Source organism: Haematobia irritans, chromosome 4, assembly GCF_050003625.1.
Source record: "Haematobia irritans isolate KBUSLIRL chromosome 4, ASM5000362v1, whole genome shotgun sequence".
In the NCBI taxonomy this organism is placed as follows: domain Eukaryota; kingdom Metazoa; phylum Arthropoda; class Insecta; order Diptera; family Muscidae; genus Haematobia; species Haematobia irritans.
In genome coordinates this window covers 406,301-425,096 of record NC_134400.1, presented here as the reverse complement: position 1 = coordinate 425,096, position 18,796 = coordinate 406,301, and the positions used below count along the sequence as shown (strand labels likewise).

Sequence of the window (18,796 nt, the reverse complement as noted above, 5' to 3'; positions counted from 1 at the left end):
CAGCAGTCTGCTAACGTTTTCATCTGCATATTGTGGTACATGGTATTTCGATCCGATGTGGTCAAACACCTATTAGCTTAGATGACAGCGCGTGCTTTTATTGCCATAATGGTAGTTTGACTTTGTAGATTGTTTTATTGTTTATTATATTTTATTCTTATTTTTTTATTGTTGTATGCTTACCTAAGCAATTTGAAATGAATTGGAAATCAATAATGCACCATCACAATATTACCCATAGCCATAAAAGAATTAATTTAATGGTGGCCTACAAGTAGGGATGCCAGATTTTGAAGGGGCAAAAAGAGCACATTCAGCTTATAAAAAGAGCACATACGAAAAAAAGAGCACACTTTTTCAAATAAAATAAAAACATTTAATTCCAATTTATTGAAATATAATTCAGTTAAACATAACAAAAATAAACATAAACATAACATAAAATAGCCATCTTTCAACTCAAGCTAATTTTCTTACAATACTTTGGAAGTCATTTTTTGGTGATTTTGTGAAAAATGTTATTTAAAACAGAGTACAAAGTGAAGAAGCAACATCGGCGTGCTCTTCTTCGACTCTGATATATAAAGTAAAACACTATTTAATTAGAAAATAACGTCATAGGAAAATCTTGTAGTGTGACATTTACGTATTTTCAGTTTACTTTTACCATTTGTTAAATCGCGTTGGAGTAATAATTGTTGTGATGCATAAAAAAAAGCAAAAAAGAGTACTTTACTAAAAATAGAGCACTTTTGCGTGCTCTTTTGGCCTATCTTGTTTTAAGAGCACTTTTTGTAAAAAAGAGCACATGTGCGCTTTAAAAGAGCACGTCTGGCATCCATACCTACAAGTCCTGTATTCATTAGAAAGTTTGATTGATTAATGGCATGGAATTAGTTGTTTGTACCTCTTTTCAAGGTCATTGATATTCCTAACGTCAAGAACACATAACATCCAGTCAAAGAAGATAGATGACTCACAGTTATAGAAACACTTAGATTATCAAGTCCATAGCGATAGTAGAAGTGTTGATCTTCTCTATTATCAATAATAGTGAACATCCTTCTGATACTCACACGGACGAAATAGACTGCTTTTCACCTGTTTCGGTGTAAAAGTTATGTGTTTGGGCTTAAATTTTTTAGCTCGTTATTTTTAAGTGCAAGCATTATAATGTTCATTAACTAGTAAAGCATATTTGGGATATTACATTCTCTTAAATATAATGTCTCTGGATGCAAACATATATTAATTTAGAAATTTCGTATAAACATATCTAGGTTTATAAACGTCAGAGGGATCGAGAGAGAATAAGATGACAGAGATGCCGACGGAGATAGATAACGAAAGATATGTAAAACTGCAAGTTGAATTACAACAAATGAAAGTGTAGGTAGCTGTGTGAACGATCGACTTACATATTTTGTGTGCAAATAAGTGTTTTGGGTGTAATATTCAAATAAATTACATACATAGTTTTTATTTGCACTCCAACACAATGATATTTACGCCATTTTGCTGATAGCAAACAAATGTTTAGAATTGTAATTAATAATTGGGGGCCTTAAAAAAGATATGATTAGGGAGAAACATAATATATTTGCGCAGTGCAAACAATTTTTTATTTTACCACATTCTGAAAATGTATACGTTTGAAACAGAATATGTGTATGTTACAAAGGCGATTTTTTATTGTTTTTTATTTTACCACATTCTGAAAATGTATACGTTTGAAACAGAATATGTGTATGTTACAAAGGCGATTTTTTATTGTTTTTGAGGGTGCAAATCCCAATGGCTTAAAGTGGCTTATTTCATAGGTTCATTTTACTTCTACTGGGTTAATTTTGTTAAACTTAACGTCTTGAACTAAACAATATTATAGATTTTACACGTATGTACGACATGCAATCTTTTGACTGTGGTCAATTTCTTTAAAATCGATAGCAAATGCTCTAGCAACTTATGCTCACAAATCTTTCAAAGCCCACATGGTGGCTAGAAAACTTTGTAATCTAGCCAAATGGAATTATTTTTGTGTTACCAACGACCAGTTGACCAATGCAAAAATAAACGATATCGTAATATTTTCCAATTTCACGCAATTATTATCTACTCAGTGATTATAGAGTTCAGAGTGAAATCTCATGTATCTTCGGAACAGCTGAAAATTTTTATTTTATTATTCTTTCATCCATCTGCTTCGAGCACTTTTCTGTGGGAGTTAGTAAACACAATCCAAGACAAGTGCACTTGTGAGATGGAAGGTGGTTTTTTATTGGTCTTCGTATTGTATTCGATCTGATTGTCGTCTTTACCCACTCCTCAGATTTTTCAGTAGTAACAATGACAACAACGCAACCATGGTGCATGGAAGCGAAAGGAGAAACTTTTGTTTTAGCCCGCATCGTGAACTTTGGTTTCGTGTGCCATTGTCAGGACTTTTTTCCATTTGCACTTTCTTGGTACTACTGATGGCAATGTCAAAACGAATACGCACACACACACACAAACACTTTTTAACCCTAAACGCCATCCAAATGGAAGGATAAACGGAAAATACCACTTGCACCAAAGTTGAGTTCTGGTAATGAAATCATCATCTCTTTAGCTTGGTGGCAGAAATGAGGCAAGTGATGGCTCAATACTGCATTATGATGATATTGTTATTTTTCCGTTTTTTATGAGCATTCATTCTGTTCGAGGACATTTGTGGATAGTTTGCTTTGCACTTCAACAGTCCAGGGTACTGGCTGACTATCATACTTCCGAACCTAATTACAATTTAATAATCTTCCAAGACTTTTAACGATTCTATTGTGACATAAAAATATAATGACTACCAACTTTTCTTAGTCGACGATGATTCCGGCATGCGAAAATCTATGACCACAAGAACATGCCTTGAGTCGATTGCATTGGAAACGAAGGTAGAGGCGTGAAGAAATCTCATTGCAATAACTGTTGATTGTGCCATTAAAACCAGAGTTCAAAGTCCAATTTATGGGCTAAATGTAATTTAGCGCATATTTCATCACCTTTATTCATAGCAGATTTTTTTTTTTTTTTTATTGAGACCAAAGAAGGCACTCTTGAAAGGAATGAGTTTAACTGATGAGAAATTCATGACTGCCATAAAATCCAAAAAAATTATTCTATAGCCTGTATTTCAAATCCTTATGTTAGATTAGATTAGCTATACTATAGAGTATAGGCCGAAGCCGATATTCGGCAAAAAAAAACATAATCGGCCGAAGCCGATTTTTTCTCCAAAGTTGTTTGGAGTGTTTTACTTCAATATTGGCTTATTGTTTTGTAACAAAGGCGAGAATTCTTTTAGCTCTTTCAGGTTTGGTGGTTAGTTAACTAACCACCTGTTTTTGCTTGTATAAAACTGATTGTGTGCCACCTTAAATCAATTTTTTTTAATTCTTACATTTGTAAAGCCACCGTTAATCATTTGTTGCGAGACTTTGTCGCTAGAGTGCACTGGTTATGTTTTTATCTTTACTTAAACTTGGGGAAATCCCTTGATTTTTAACCTGTCAGTTGTGATTGAAATAAAGCAGCATCAAGTGTTTATAAATCAACGAGATCAGTTGTATTTATTTGGTACTTGTTTTTTTTTTGTGATAACATATATATAAAAAATCGAAAATAATTTTTGTTTTATTTGATTTTATTTTGTTGCAACCACTACGGTGGTTAGTTAACTAACCACCCTATATTCCAAACGCCTGAAGCAAAACTTTATTTTTTTCTTTTATTTTATAATAAATAAACCTATATTAAACCAAAAAAACACTTGTTTTGTTTATGAAATAAAAATTGTAAAACTGTGGCCGATTCGTGGCCAATTTTTCGATTATGCCAAAGCCGATTCTTCCTACGAGCTTTAAGCTATACCTAATCTAAATAAATAACGAGTTACCACCACTTAGACTATTCAGTCCATTGTGATATCACAAGTGGTGATGTTCTCTCTTATCAATAAATTCTGCCCCATTCAATGTTTTGCTCAATGACAAGAAAAGGAGGTGCTTTTAATAGCCGAGCCCAAACGCCTTTTCACATCGAGGTGAAACTAATTAAATGACTTTTGAAATACTTAGAAATGTCACAAAAATTACTAATAGGGGTCGAAACTAGGATTGAATCCTGGACCTATTGTATGCTAACCATTGCACCACGGTGACTCCCTTCAAATGCTAAATCCCGCAGAAAACCAGCTCACAGTCCACGAAAACGTGCAAATCTGAAATAATTAGAAATTATCGGCAAATTTCTCATATCTGAAACGAATGTTTTCGTTCGACAAGGATTCCAAAAATACCAAAAAATCAACTGTTGGTGCCCTTTTAATCGAACGAAAGCATTCGTTTCGCATATTAGAAAAATTGTTGGAAGTTCAAACTTTGTAATTTTTTTCGGACAACTAAAATCACTTTATATTTTCATTATTATGCTATATATTACTAAATTTTATGTTATTTTTTATAGATTTTGAAAATTCTTCAACACATCTATGAAACTACTGAGGGAAAAAGCGAGACTTATCAGCTACAGCTATCATAATTTTGTATTTTTTGTTTCGTATATGTCACATGAGAGCAGCAAGCGATAGCGTATACAGACCATAGGAAAAGGGCGGCAGGACTTTGAATGGGTATGCGGAAGAACGTTTATTACCCATTCCATGTCATTCTTAGTTTGGCGTTTGACCCACTTTTTCTTCGCTGAACGGAAATTATTCGAAATAAAGAAAACAAAGAAAACATTGCCTTAGGTTGTTTTACACAAAAAAAAAATTCATGAATTTCATGAGTTTGTAATAGCCTGCTGTGTTGGATTACATTTATTCGCACCCGGATGAAAACCGATGAAAAACGCATTGACCAATTATTAGGAACATCCCCATAAAAGTTGTAGTCAGATGAAAAAGCCAAAAACCATGCGGCAAAATGGGATTTTCTATGTTATTATTATTTTGAGATTTACCAGAGTTTGGTTACGGCCCTTGTATAGGATATAGCAAATAAACAATAAAACCAGTGGGATGTGGTAAGCTCAGTTCTAATTGTAGGTGACCTTAAAGCAAAGCAAGATACACGTTCACTTTGAAAACTTTTTTTTTTTTGCCTAAAGATTAATTTATATTTAATTAATTTATATTTTTACTATTGGACACGTATGTAAAACAATAACTTGAATATGTATGAATACGTTTTAGCCCTGGGTACGTATGATTGACACAGATATACTAGTACCACAGGCCGTATGAGTAAGATAAATTCACTTGTAAAGTATTGCGCTTTTGCATGATTGATTGACAAATATGATAGACAACAATACCTCAGGTCATATGGACAAGAAAAGTACCATTTTTCATATTTTGGGAAATTGTTACACTTCAGTATTAACCTCAGCATTAAAGAAATCTCTTGGGCGTATGATTCATACTTGTATTCGATATCATTTAAAAACCATTTATAGTTAATGTAGGAACTTATAAAGCCTACTGATACTTTTGATGTTTTCATTTAATTTATTGTTTTATTTTTTAGGACATGGACACATTAGCACTTTCTGTTCGTTGAATTGAAATGCTTACACTTTTTCACCGGCACCTTTTTTGTTTGTGTCAGTATTACCAAGGTATAATTTGTTTCTTTCGCTTTAAAAAACTTACACATTCGCACCGAAAGAACACGGAAATAATATGTACGTCTATCGACTATGTGAAGCTTGTGTTAAAGCGTAATCAATCTAGAGGTGCTGTTGCAAGCAAAGGACAATGTTCACTAGACACTGCGAAGTGAATGTCAGGACATTTTATACGAAGAGACTCTTATAGTGGCAACCAATTGAAAGAGAGCATGAACAAACAAACACACACACTGATTTTGAATAGAGTAAGATATTAAGAGCACGTTCTCTTCAACTGGGGAAAAAGTCGACGAGTTTTTCATGCTTAGGTTGGCAACAGTAACCCCCCATGCACGAAGGTGTTTACATTCGATATGAGTGGCTTATGGCCTGCTATTGGTGACAGTCAATGTGCGGTAATCACATGCCAATACTCGACATAAAAAATAGCCGTTAACTCAACTTAAGAGTATGAGTGGCAGCGTTTTAACCGCCTTTAAAATGCCCACTAATCTATAACTTCCAAAGCTTTCACAAGTAATAACGTCCATTAGACGGTGTTTAATCACCGATAAATTCTTGTCATTGTTTAGTGGTAACCTGGACCATCCAGGGAAATCCTGGACATGCTAACATTTGTAGAAATTAAATGGCTTTACATTTCCAAACAAATTGTGAGCCAGTATTGTAATAAGAAGCGTATCTTAAGTCTGAATATCGCGTTATGGAATATAACAGCCCTTAGAATTTAAAAAAATTCAATTTTTGTTTTATTTGATTTTCATACTACTGTTTTCATCTGAACGCAAAAACCAATAATAACCAATAATCCAAACGAAATTTTAGTCTTACGGACATTGTTTGTAATTTGTTTCCTCGCGATTAAAAGGATTGCTCGGAAGAAAAGTAAATAACTTTTGTGATAAACGTTGACATTTTTTGTACAAAAAACTTAATAATGACTAGCTCAAAATTGCCTTTTGACACTAAAATAAAACTTTCTTTTAATGCAAATAAATAACCATAAACTCACATAGAAAAATTTAAACTACGTTATGGGAAAAATTAACTATGTCGTGCGTAAATTTAACTAAATTTTAACTATTACAATATTTATTCGAGCTTATTTTTACTTTTAATTTTTAGAATAATTAAATTAAAGAAAATTTTCTGACATTTTGGATTTTTAACTTAATTATGGAATGCATTCTTCTCGAAAAGCAAAATAAACTAAAAATAAAAGAAAAATCTTAAGTGCCCGATCATTACATTCTTACTACTGTGAATCGACGAAAATAAAACAGTGTCCTTTAATTTAATAGAACAAAATAAAATTGGTCCAAATGTATGGTGTGAAATGGTATAGGTTCGCATTCGCCAAAATGGTACTCACCCTCTTGTTTACCGCTTGGTCGCTTATTGTATGCGCATTCAATACAAGATTTGACATACGATTTAACGAAATTACGCATACGAGCAAACCAAAAATTCTTCTGCAACCGCTCAATTGTTTTGTCCACACCAATATGGCCTACACAATCGTGATGATTTTGGACTAGCTTCCAACGAAGCGATTTAGGAACTACCCACAATAGCTGACCTGATGATTTTCGGAATAGTCGCTGATGTTCTACGGCATAATCCTTCTTGACTTCATTGTGACCATGCTGATTCTTTCGACGACTTTCTGTAAATCGGGGTCATTTGCATAGCGTACAGCCAATCATTATCATCGATTTCTGTTTTCATAATACGCATTGTAGCCGTATCCGGTTCTTGACATGTATAAGTTGGTGCTCGACTCAAAGTGTCGACGTGATCCATTTGAATTGCTTTTTGATGTTCCAACGTGATTTCAAAATCTTGACCTTCAACCACCATCGTGCTATTCGAGGGATAAGCTCACGTTTCTGCAAAACTGTGGTGATGGCGTTACAGTCGGTTACCACTTTAATTTGTTTACCGTAGATATAATACCTGAATCTCTCTAGGCTCTCAACCACAGCCAACGTCTCAAATTCATAGCTATGGAAAACTTGTTCGGCTGAAGTTGTAGCTCGACTATAATAGGCTATCGGCTTAAGATCATCTCCTTCTCTCTGCAGCAGCACACTGGCCAGACCTACAGCACTCGCATCAGTGTGTAATTCATGTTCTGCGTCAACTGGATATGGCACGATTACAGGATGTGAAATCAAACGTTTAGTTCCTCGAAAACCTGTGTAACTCGTGACCTAAATATTGAACTGTCGCTGTGTAACTCGTGACCTAAATATTGAACTGTCGCCTTGAGAAAGTTACATTTCTTCAAATTAAGCGTTAAATTTAATTTCCTTAAAACTTCAAAAACACGCTCAAGTTTCTCGAACATCTCGCTCGTTGTCCCACTGGCTACAACTATATCGTCCATGTAATGGTACATATCTCCGGGACGTGTCTCACTTTTTACGCGAGCCATGAGGCGTTGAAAAACTGCCCGAAAGGCATGTAGTTAAATTCGTATAGTCCATCCGAAGTAATGAATGCCGTATACTTTCGACTATCAAACTCTATCGGTATCTGATAGTAACCATTATTCAAATCGAGTACACTAAATAGTTTTTACCAATTGATAATTGTTGATAAAAACGAGCTCGAGGTCTGGATGATTAATTTTTATTTATTCAATATTTCGTCTTTTCATTGAAAGACTTCATCGGGAAAATTTTCCGCGTATACAAATAGAAAAGAAAATATATACACAATACATTTAGATACGTACAAATTGCATGTTACATTAAAAACACTCACGAAAAGAACAAAAAATAATACACCAACTGTAGAGTAAATAGCTAACGACGTTGTCTGTTGCATTACTAACGCTTACTCTGCTGCGCTTTGCTTTTTCTAATGAGATTTCTGTAGCTTTGCGCCAAATTTTCAGTGTCTGTCTTATAGTTTATTCGCTTCTGTGTTGGTGTATTGAGAATGTGCAACATCTCCAGTGTTAGTCTCTTGTTGTAATTACTCTCACACTGTAACACACGCGCTCTCTCCAAATCTGGGTGATGGTGTTCTCCTGCACAGTGGGTTGATAATGCTGTTTTTTGCATAGGTCTCTGCAAACGGTGTTTCAGATCTGATTTGTGGCCTGATAAACGAGTTTTTAATTTATTTTTTGTAGTTCCTACGTAAACCTTGTCACACACGTCTTTTTCGTTCCCATTGCACTTTATTTCGTATATTAAATTGGATTTCTCCATGTCGTCAATTTTTGGTTTTAGATTAGTAAATAGTTTTTGCAGTGTATTATTAGTTTTCGGGGCTATTGCGAAGTTACTCTTGTCAATGAAATTGGCATTACTGAATCTTTCGTGTAATTTTGGAATATACACGACCGATTTGTAACAAAATTTTTGCTTCTCTTTGGGTGGCTGTACTTTGCTGTTGTTGATCAGTTTATCAATGGTAGATAGAGGAAAGCTATTTTGCTGGAGTATTTCTTTAATTTTTTTGATGTTCGGCTGGTGAAATTCTTGGCTGCTTATGTTTAATACTCTGTTCACAAAATTTTGAGCAGTATTTTGTATAACTCTCCTGGGGTGGCTGGAGTAGAAATTTACCAATCTGCCGGAAGAAGTTGGCTTTTGGTACCAGTCGGTTTTAATTTTGTTACCATCTCTGATAATTAAAATGTCCAGATATGGAATTTGTCTACATTTTTCGTATTCCAATGTGAATTTTATACTAGGGTTGAAGTTATTGAATATCGTCAAGAGGTTATTTATTGCACTTGTTTTCACAATCCCAAAAAGGTCGTCAACATACTTAGTAAGAATCTTAGGCCTAATATCACAGTTTGCCATACATCTATCCAATAGCTCTTCCATCACAATGTCGGCTACTATCGGAGATGCTGAAGATCCCATAGGTAAACCTTTTCTTTGTTGATAAAAACTGGTTTTATATCTAAAATATCTATTGTCAATTATGCAGAATCTTAATATCTTGAAGAACAGATTCTTCGGAATCTTAGTTATCTTCTCCAGCAAATGCCACTTTTCTTCTATTATTTTTAGGGCTAATTCAACGGGTATACTCGGAAACAAAGATACAACGTCAAAAGATACCATCGTCTCGTCTTCGTCTATCTTGATGTCTTCTATCTTTGATTTGAATTGCATGGAATTTTTTACGTTATATTTGGAATTTTCCGTTAGTCTATTTAAAATGGTTGTCAAGTGTTTGCATAAATTGCTGGATGGTGAATTTATAGACGAACATATGGGGCGAAGTGGGTAGTCCTGTTTGTGTATTTTTGGGAGACCATATATCCTGGGTGCTATAGCAGCCTCGGTCTTCATTCTCCGTTTTTCCGAGTCATCTATAATATTGTGTTTGAACAATTCGTCGACAAGTTCGTTATTTATTCTTTGCAGCTTGTTAGTGGGATCCGATTTTAATTTTCTGTACATCATTATGTCATTTACAATTTTCTCCATTCTCGTATCATACTCCAATTTTTCCATTCCTACGGTAACATTTCCAAAGAATAAATAACGAACTTGTCGACGAATTGTTCAAACACAATATTATAGATGACTCGGAAAAACGGAGAATGAAGACCGAGGCTGCTATAGCACCCAGGATATATGGTCTCCCAAAAATACACAAACAGGACTACCCACTTCGCCCCATATGTTCGTCTATAAATTCACCATCCAGCAATTTATGCAAACACTTGACAACCATTTTAAATAGACTAACGGAAAATTCCAAATATAACGTAAAAAATTCCATGCAATTCAAATCAAAGATAGAAGACATCAAGATAGACGAAGACGAGACGATGGTATCTTTTGACGTTGTATCTTTGTTTCCGAGTATACCCGTTGAATTAGCCCTAAAAATAATAGAAGAAAAGTGGCATTTGCTGGAGAAGATAACTAAGATTCCGAAGAATCTGTTCTTCAAGATATTAAGATTCTGCATAATTGACAATAGATATTTTAGATATAAAACCAGTTTTTATCAACAAAGAAAAGGTTTACCTATGGGATCTTCAGCATCTCCGATAGTAGCCGACATTGTGATGGAAGAGCTATTGGATAGATGTATGGCAAACTGTGATATTAGGCCTAAGATTCTTACTAAGTATGTTGACGACCTTTTTGGGATTGTGAAAACAAGTGCAATAAATAACCTCTTGACGATATTCAATAACTTCAACCCTAGTATAAAATTCACATTGGAATACGAAAAATGTAGACAAATTCCATATCTGGACATTTTAATTATCAGAGATGGTAACAAAATTAAAACCGACTGGTACCAAAAGCCAACTTCTTCCGGCAGATTGGTAAATTTCTACTCCAGCCACCCCAGGAGAGTTATACAAAATACTGCTCAAAATTTTGTGAACAGAGTATTAAACATAAGCAGCCAAGAATTTCACCAGCCGAACATCAAAAAAAATTAAAGAAATACTCCAGCAAAATAGCTTTCCTCTATCTACCATTGATAAACTGATCAACAACAGCAAAGTACAGCCACCCAAAGAGAAGCAAAAATTTTGTTACAAATCGGTCGTGTATATTCCAAAATTACACGAAAGATTCAGTAATGCCAATTTCATTGACAAGAGTAACTTCGCAATAGCCCCGAAAACTAATAATACACTGCAAAAACTATTTACTAATCTAAAACCAAAAATTGACGACATGGAGAAATCCAATTTAATATACGAAATAAAGTGCAATGGGAACGAAAAAGACGTGTGTGACAAGGTTTACGTAGGAACTACAAAAAATAAATTAAAAACTCGTTTATCAGGCCACAAATCAGATCTGAAACACCGTTTGCAGAGACCTATGCAAAAAACAGCATTATCAACCCACTGTGCAGGAGAACACCATCACCCAGATTTGGAGAGAGCGCGTGTGTTACAGTGTGAGAGTAATTACAACAAGAGACTAACACTGGAGATGTTGCACATTCTCAATACACCAACACAGAAGCGAATAAACTATAAGACAGACACTGACAATTTGGCGCAAAGCTACAGAAATCTCATTAGAAAAAGCAAAGCGCAGCAGAGTAAGCGTTAGTAATGCAACAGACAACGTCGTTAGCTATTTACTCTACAGTTGGTGTATTATTTTTTGTTCTTTTCGTGAGTGTTTTTAATGTAACATGCAATTTGTACGTATCTAAATGTATTGTGTATATATTTTCTTTTCTATTTGTATACGCGGAAAATTTTCCCGATGAAGTCTTTCAATGAAAAGACGAAATATTGAATAAATAAAAATTAATCATCCAGACCTCGAGCTCGTTTTTATCAACAATTATCAATTGGAAAATCTATATACAGGTCGAATATAATAAAAACATCCATAATATAAATAGTTTTTATTTCAAAACCTCTTGAAGACGTTCTTCGATATTTGGAGTCGGAAAGTTCTCCTTCACTGTGAACCGATTTAGACGTCTGTAATCGAGTCTAAATCGGTAGTGACAGAGTCTGTCACTACCGTCCTTTTTCTTTACAATCACTATTGGACTAGCATATCCGGATTGCGATTCTGATATTATACCACTATCTAGGAGATCCTTGACCATACTCGACACTATTTCCCGTTTAGGTTCCGGAATACGATATGGTTTCTACGTGATCGCTTCACCTGTTGTTAACTCAATTTTAACCCTTTCGACCCTAAAGTTGCCTGTGTCAGCGTTGCTTTTGCTTTTGTTCATAAAACTGTAACGGTATCGAAAGCTACAAGTGTTTTCTTCAAGTTGAATGAAAAATCAGCTAATTTGGTTGTCAATTAGCAAAAAAAATTTCATTAATACGCACGTACCTCAAGAAAAAAATATTTGCGAATTTAAAAAGAGGTTTTTATACATGTGACTTTTTTCAAAAATTACAACTAAAATGTTGAAAGTTTTTATTAAATCTATTGTAGTACATGTCAAATAAAATATTTCTGGAAGTCAAATCTTAGAATTGCAAAAAAACAACAGATGAGAAATTTTAAAAATTGAAAAGTTGCCTGTGGGCAACTTTAGGCAATTGTGGTAGTAAAATTACATATTTTTGAACATAAGGCCTGGAGAAAAAAGGTTTGAAAAACAATGATTTTGAAAAAAATTTGAACTTCACTTGGGATGTCCCAGTGACGAGAAATGCGGCGATGATGTGGAAAACATATCTGCAGTGCAGTGGGGAATTTGGAAGGAATCGTAAAAAGGGAGGAAGCCACTTCTTGGCAACATACTAGTGATTAGCACGAATATTGACGCTTTATAATACTTTTAAATTGACATGGGTTAAAAACAAAAAAAAAACAAAACATTTTCGTGAGTCACGCGTGATTCACGCGAAGCCGTGAATGAAATTTAAACGAAATCTCGTGAATATGCGTGAACGGGATTAAAGAAAAATGTGTGGCGCGTGAGCGTGAGTAAACATCAGATTGTGTTCGTGATTGTGAGTGAGTAAACTTTCTCCGAAATCACGCTCCCGATAAAAATTTACTTTCACGATCCAACCCACCCTCACGATCCAACTTACGCTTAAGATAAAATTCACGTTAACGATAAAATTCATGTTCACGATAAAATTCACACTCACGGTAAAACAGACACAAAAAGTCACAATCACGAACAAATTCACGTTCACGATTAAATTCAAGCTCACCGATTTTAATCACCCTTACTTATTTAATCACGCTTAAGATTTCAATAGCGTGAGTCACGAGAAATTCCGTTAATTACCAGAATTTTATTGAGCCACGAAAATTGTCGTGTTCCGAAAATATTCGTGACTCACGAGATTTGTCGTGAATTACGAAAATTGTCGTGAATCGTGCGAAAGCGTGAGACATAAACGTTGTTCATGTGTGATCGTGCGCGAGCATGACTTTTCATTTCCTGAATTCATTTCGTGACCGTGAATTCCTACCCACATGGCGTGCGTGAGTACAAATATTTCTTCGTAAATGTGTTTGAGCGTGATTGAAATTCCACTCACGCGCACATCTAAGTATATATTTACTGTAAAATAACAAAAAAAACTTAACAAAAATCCAATAAAACGTAACACGTCTATCATTACAAAACAAACTATTGCCCAAAGTTGCCCACAGGCAACATTCTCTACCGCCTAAACGAATGGGCGTGACGACACGAAATTTTGGCTAGACGCTTCTTAAATGACTTCAACATGATTAAAAGTAAAAAAAAAAATTTTAGCGATACCTATAAAAATTCGGGGTCGAAAGGGTTAATTTCCAATACATGTGTCTGTCCGATTTCGATTACGTTATTAGAAAACACAAACAAAACAAAACATCACTAAATTTATTTAGAATTTCCATTAATTTCATTCGTGTTTCAACTTCGTCGGTACCACAACGTATTTGAGCCTCATCAATTTTCTTAACCATTTGGACTTTTGTCTCTTCAAATTGCACTGATCGACCGCGAACTACAGCACGAATATCATTGTTTACAAAAATGTCACTTCCGAGTAAAATATCCGTAGTTAAATCACTATCCCATATCACATATAAGTCAATTTCAACGATAATTTTCTCATGTAACAGGTCGGCTGATAAGTCCCCGGTCTAAACAAGAAAAACATATTTTTTTTTGTCAAAATTCGTTTTTATTATTCAACATAGTTCCCTTCAAGAGCGATACAACGATTATGAAAGGTTGGCTGATAAGTCCCCGGTCGAACAAAGAAAAACACATTTTTTTGCCAAAATTCGTTTTTATTATTCAACATAGTTCCCTTCAAGAGCGATACAACGATTATAACGACCTTCCAATTTGTTGATACCATTTTGGTAGTACTCCTTCGGTTTTGCCACAATAGGCCTCAGTTTCGGCGATCACCTCTTCATTGCAGCCAAAATTTTTCCCTGCGAGCATCCTTTTGAGGTCTGAGAGCAAGAAAAAGTCGCTGGGGCCCAGATCTGGAGAATACGGTGGGTGGGGAAGCAATTCTAAGCCCAATTCATAAATTTTTGCCATCGTTCTCAATGACTTGTGGCACGGTGCGTTATCTTGGTGGAACAACACTTTTTTCTTCTTCATATGGGGCCGTTTTGCCGCGATTTCGACCTTCAAACGCTCCAATAACGCCATGTAATAGTCACTGTTGATGGTTTTTCCCTTCTCAAAATAATCAATAAAAATTATTCCATGCGCATCCCAAAAAACAGAGGCCATTACTTTGCCAGCGGACTTTTGAGTCTTTCCACGCTTCGGAGACGGTTCACCAGTAGCTGTCCACTCAGCCGACTGTCGATTGGACTCAGAAGTGTAGTGATGGAGCCATGTTTCATCCATTGTCACATATTGACGGAAAAACTCGGGTGTATTACGAGTTAACAGCTGCAAACACCGCTCAGAATCATCAACACGTTGTTGTTTTTGGTCAAATGTGAGCTCGCGCGACACCCATTTTGCAGAGGTTCCACCACATATTCCGTTTATCCGCATCGAACATTTCTTCGAACCGCCAATTTGTCTAGCCTTAGAACGTCGTATCATGCTTATTTAATGATACGTCGTGTACCTTATTATAGTCTTTGCAACGCGATCGTTTCTGCGGCTCTGTACACTTACTCGAAATATGGCAATACCACAATTATAACACACGATTTGATTTGATTTTTCAACAGACTTCTTCATGCCCGTTTCAATCTTATTGGTAGGAATATCCTTACGTATTTGGCGACCACTGTTAAAATTCTTTAAATTGTTTAAATAAGACTCGAGGGTCTCACGCATTTCCTTCATAGAATTAAAACGCATTGCGGCAATCGCGTGTACTTGACCACCGATGCATCGTCTAAGTTATACCGTCTTCCTAGCGCACTCATTCGGAAACAATAATCGGTTACCCGTTCACCTTGTTGTCTCACAGCACTGCTCATTTTGTAGTGGATGTCCGCTGCGTCGAATTGAGAACCGAATTCTGCCAACAAAGCACTTGAAAAATCTGTCCATCTGACATAAATCTCAGATGAAGCATCCAACCACAATTTTGATGCACCTTTCAGCTTACCATACACCGCTAGAAGCACGCCTTCATCGTCCCATCGATATGCATGAATCGATTAATTAACCCGATCAATAAATTGCTCAACAGAAAACAATGCATCTTTTGATGGGTCATATTCAGGAATGGTGTTAGCGATATCTTTAACGTTATAACTTCGCATCATCATACCGTCGTTTGTTGGATGTGATTGTCTCGTATTTTCTGCAGCCACCTCATTACCACCAACACCTACCGGTGTATTATTCGCATTGCTGCTGCCACTTTGTAACAAAGCCATCATCCCCTGCATCATATTACGTAGGCCGTAGGCGCTAGCCTCGTTTACGCCCTTAATTTCGTTCGCATTCATCACGTCCAGTTCGTTTGCATCCACAAACTCGTCTTCCGAAATAATTTCTTCCTCCAAATTCACTTTGTTTTCACCAACAGCAACAACCTCCTTCTTGTCCAGCACTTGCATCAGCCGTTCGAGTAACTCTTGCCTATCTCCCGTCGCAAACCAAGTCGTCGTAATTCCTCTATTAAGCTCGTTGTCCGTAAATTCGAAATAATCATTTAGCCGTTACCGTGTGTTTTTCTTACACCGTTCGTAAACACATATAAAATTTTAGCAATTTCTACTCGTTACAATTCGTATACGTTAAAAAATTCAAAATTTCTCGCCCGTATTCTTGTATGTCTCACGCACATACACACACTAATACATTTGCTCGTTGTCTATTCGTTTGTCTCTCCAATACTATGACATGATCATAATGACCGATAAAGACACATCATTCACGCTTTGCCGTCCTTAATTACGTTCTTATTCTTGCTTTTCCCTACGTCCATTCATAGAAGTGCTGTGTCTCTTCACATACACAACCATGCCAATACTTTTGGTTGGCTATACAAAACAAAAATTCACAGCCGCACATTACAACTTTTATTTCATTATGTACGTGAATTCAATCTAACTTCTGAACTGTGAATCGACGAAAATAAAACAGTGTCTTCTAATTTAATAGAACAAAATAAAACAATTCATTTATTGTTTAATTCATTGGTTATTAATTTAAAAGAATTGTAGACAAAAAATATTTAAGGTGTTTAACGTTTCGCTAATCTTCGTCGACTGACTTTTCTTCGCCTTTCTTCTCCTCCTATCCATCAACAGAGTTGCATATTGCTCTGTAGGGACATACATATAATAGGTGTTTTCACACTATGTTTGTCGTTGAAATTTAACTGGCATTTAGTTCTTAAAAAATTTGAGACAAAAGAAAAAATATTTAAGGTGTTTAACGTTTCGCTAATCTTCGTCGACTGACATTTCTTCGCCTTTCTTCTCCTCCTATCCATCAACAGAGTTGCATATTGCTCTGTAGGGACATACATATAATAGGTGTTTTCACACTATGTTTGTCGTTGAAATTTAACTGGCATTTAGTTCTTAAAAAATTTGAGACAAAAGAAAAATTGGTTGATTTTTTTCTGTGCGGGATGATTTGCTCTTAAAGAAAATACATTTCAATAGGAAGGGATTTCCTTTAACCATAATTTCGTGCCCGACAAAAGACTTTGGTGAACATTTTGTACATCCAATTAATTTTCTAAATTGAAATGGCTTCAATCACGAGAGTAATTGTATAACTTACAGAATAAATTAGAAATTAAACAATTGAACTTAATGGATTCAATTAAAAACTTATTTGATTCTGATAGAAAAACTGTATAATTTTTCAATCAATTTTTTGGTTAGGGAACAAATCGAAAACAATGCTGTGACAAGGGATAAATGCAACTACTGAAGCAATACATTCACAAATTCCTGCATCAATTTGATAGATTCTAAAAAAAACACATCCTTCCATGTCACTGCATATGATTTTATCCTCTCAGGTTATTTGCTGCATGAGTTGGTAACCTGCATACATATTTTTAAACATCGATTAAAACTATCTGCCACCTTTGTGAATCACTAGCAGAAACAACACACAAAAAAATTTTTTTCTGATTCAATCACGAAATTAATTGATCCAATTAATTTTTTAATTGAAATGTCTTCAATCACAGAAATGATAGTATCAATTAAAAAATTAATTGACAGCCAATTAAAAAATTAATTGATCCAATTAAATATTTAATTGATGCTAGTAATTTGTGTGATTGATTTTTATTTCAATTAAAAAAATTGTTGAATCAATTAAATTTTTAATTGAATATTTTTTAAGACTCAATTAAGATTTTAATTGGAAAAATTTTCGTGAAATTTTTTTCTGTGAACATGAAGCTTGCCATTTCCAGGGCATGGATAAACCAGCCAACCATTCATGCAGAGAAGCCGGTAACTGCCAAGCAATTCAAGGTCTTTGCTTAACCAAAGACCACAAATAGTTATGAATACCGACAATGTCCATCAAATGGAGTGCATCGTCCGTTTGCCTGTCTAACGAAAGCAGATATCGAAGTGAACTTTCTTCTTTGTGATGAATAATTTTCTCCAAGGATACGTATTACACTACATATCATCAGCAAGCATGGCTGGTGTGCCAAAGCAACATGAACCTTGGGCTTCAACTATGTCACTCAAACTCAAACACCCAAAACTCCATTGCGATGATGTTCGCTACTACCAATGAGTGCTGCCCGAATCGCTTCATGATACATTATCACATAGTTTTTCACAAGGCTGAAATTCATCTTGATTTACGAGCTAATTCATGATCTCTTCCAGATAACTAGTATGTTAAGCATTCCAAATCCATTTAAATGCTCCGTTTGCTTTTAATGGAACCACAAGTTGGATTGAAATCTATTCACCAAAACCCATAAAATTATCTTTAGGTAAACAAATTAGTTTTATACTCTGTGCTTGAATGTAAATTCAAGTGAACTTTCTTCTTTGTGATGAATAATTTTCTCCAAGGATACGTATTACACCACATATCATCAGCAAGCATGGCTGGTGTGCGAAAGCAACATGAACCTTGAGCTTCAACTATGTCACTCAAACTCAAACACCCAAAACTCCATTGCGATGATGTTCGCTACTACCAATGAGTGCTGCCCGAATCGCTTCATGATACATTATCACATAGTTTTCCACAAGGC

General features: G+C 35.2%; 2 protein-coding genes across 4 annotated transcripts in view; both read right to left on the bottom strand.

Moving 5' to 3' along the window:
- Positions 1 to 18,796, bottom strand: part of LOC142233325 (uncharacterized) — an 80,865-nt gene that overhangs the window by 43,821 nt on the left and 18,248 nt on the right. Inside the window, exon 1 of one of the 3 annotated variants that reach the window (XM_075304226.1) lies at positions 7,040 to 7,561. The exons of 1 other annotated variant lie outside the window; for it this stretch is intronic. The gene's annotated coding sequence lies outside the window, so the exon portion shown is untranslated. Of the gene's footprint in view, positions 1 to 5,689; positions 5,797 to 7,039; positions 7,562 to 18,796 lie in introns of those variants that run through there. One more of the 3 variants, XM_075304225.1, reaches the window with a different exon arrangement.
- LOC142233427 (uncharacterized) lies at positions 8,502 to 10,154 on the bottom strand. Its single transcript, XM_075304343.1, has one exon. It carries the CDS (start codon positions 10,152 to 10,154, stop codon positions 8,502 to 8,504), a length of 1,653 nt encoding a protein of 550 aa, XP_075160458.1.

Coding starts and splice junctions, on each gene's coding strand:
- LOC142233427 (XM_075304343.1), bottom strand. CDS start 10,154: ATGGAAAAATTGGAGTATGATACGAGAATGGAGAAAATTGTAAATGAC.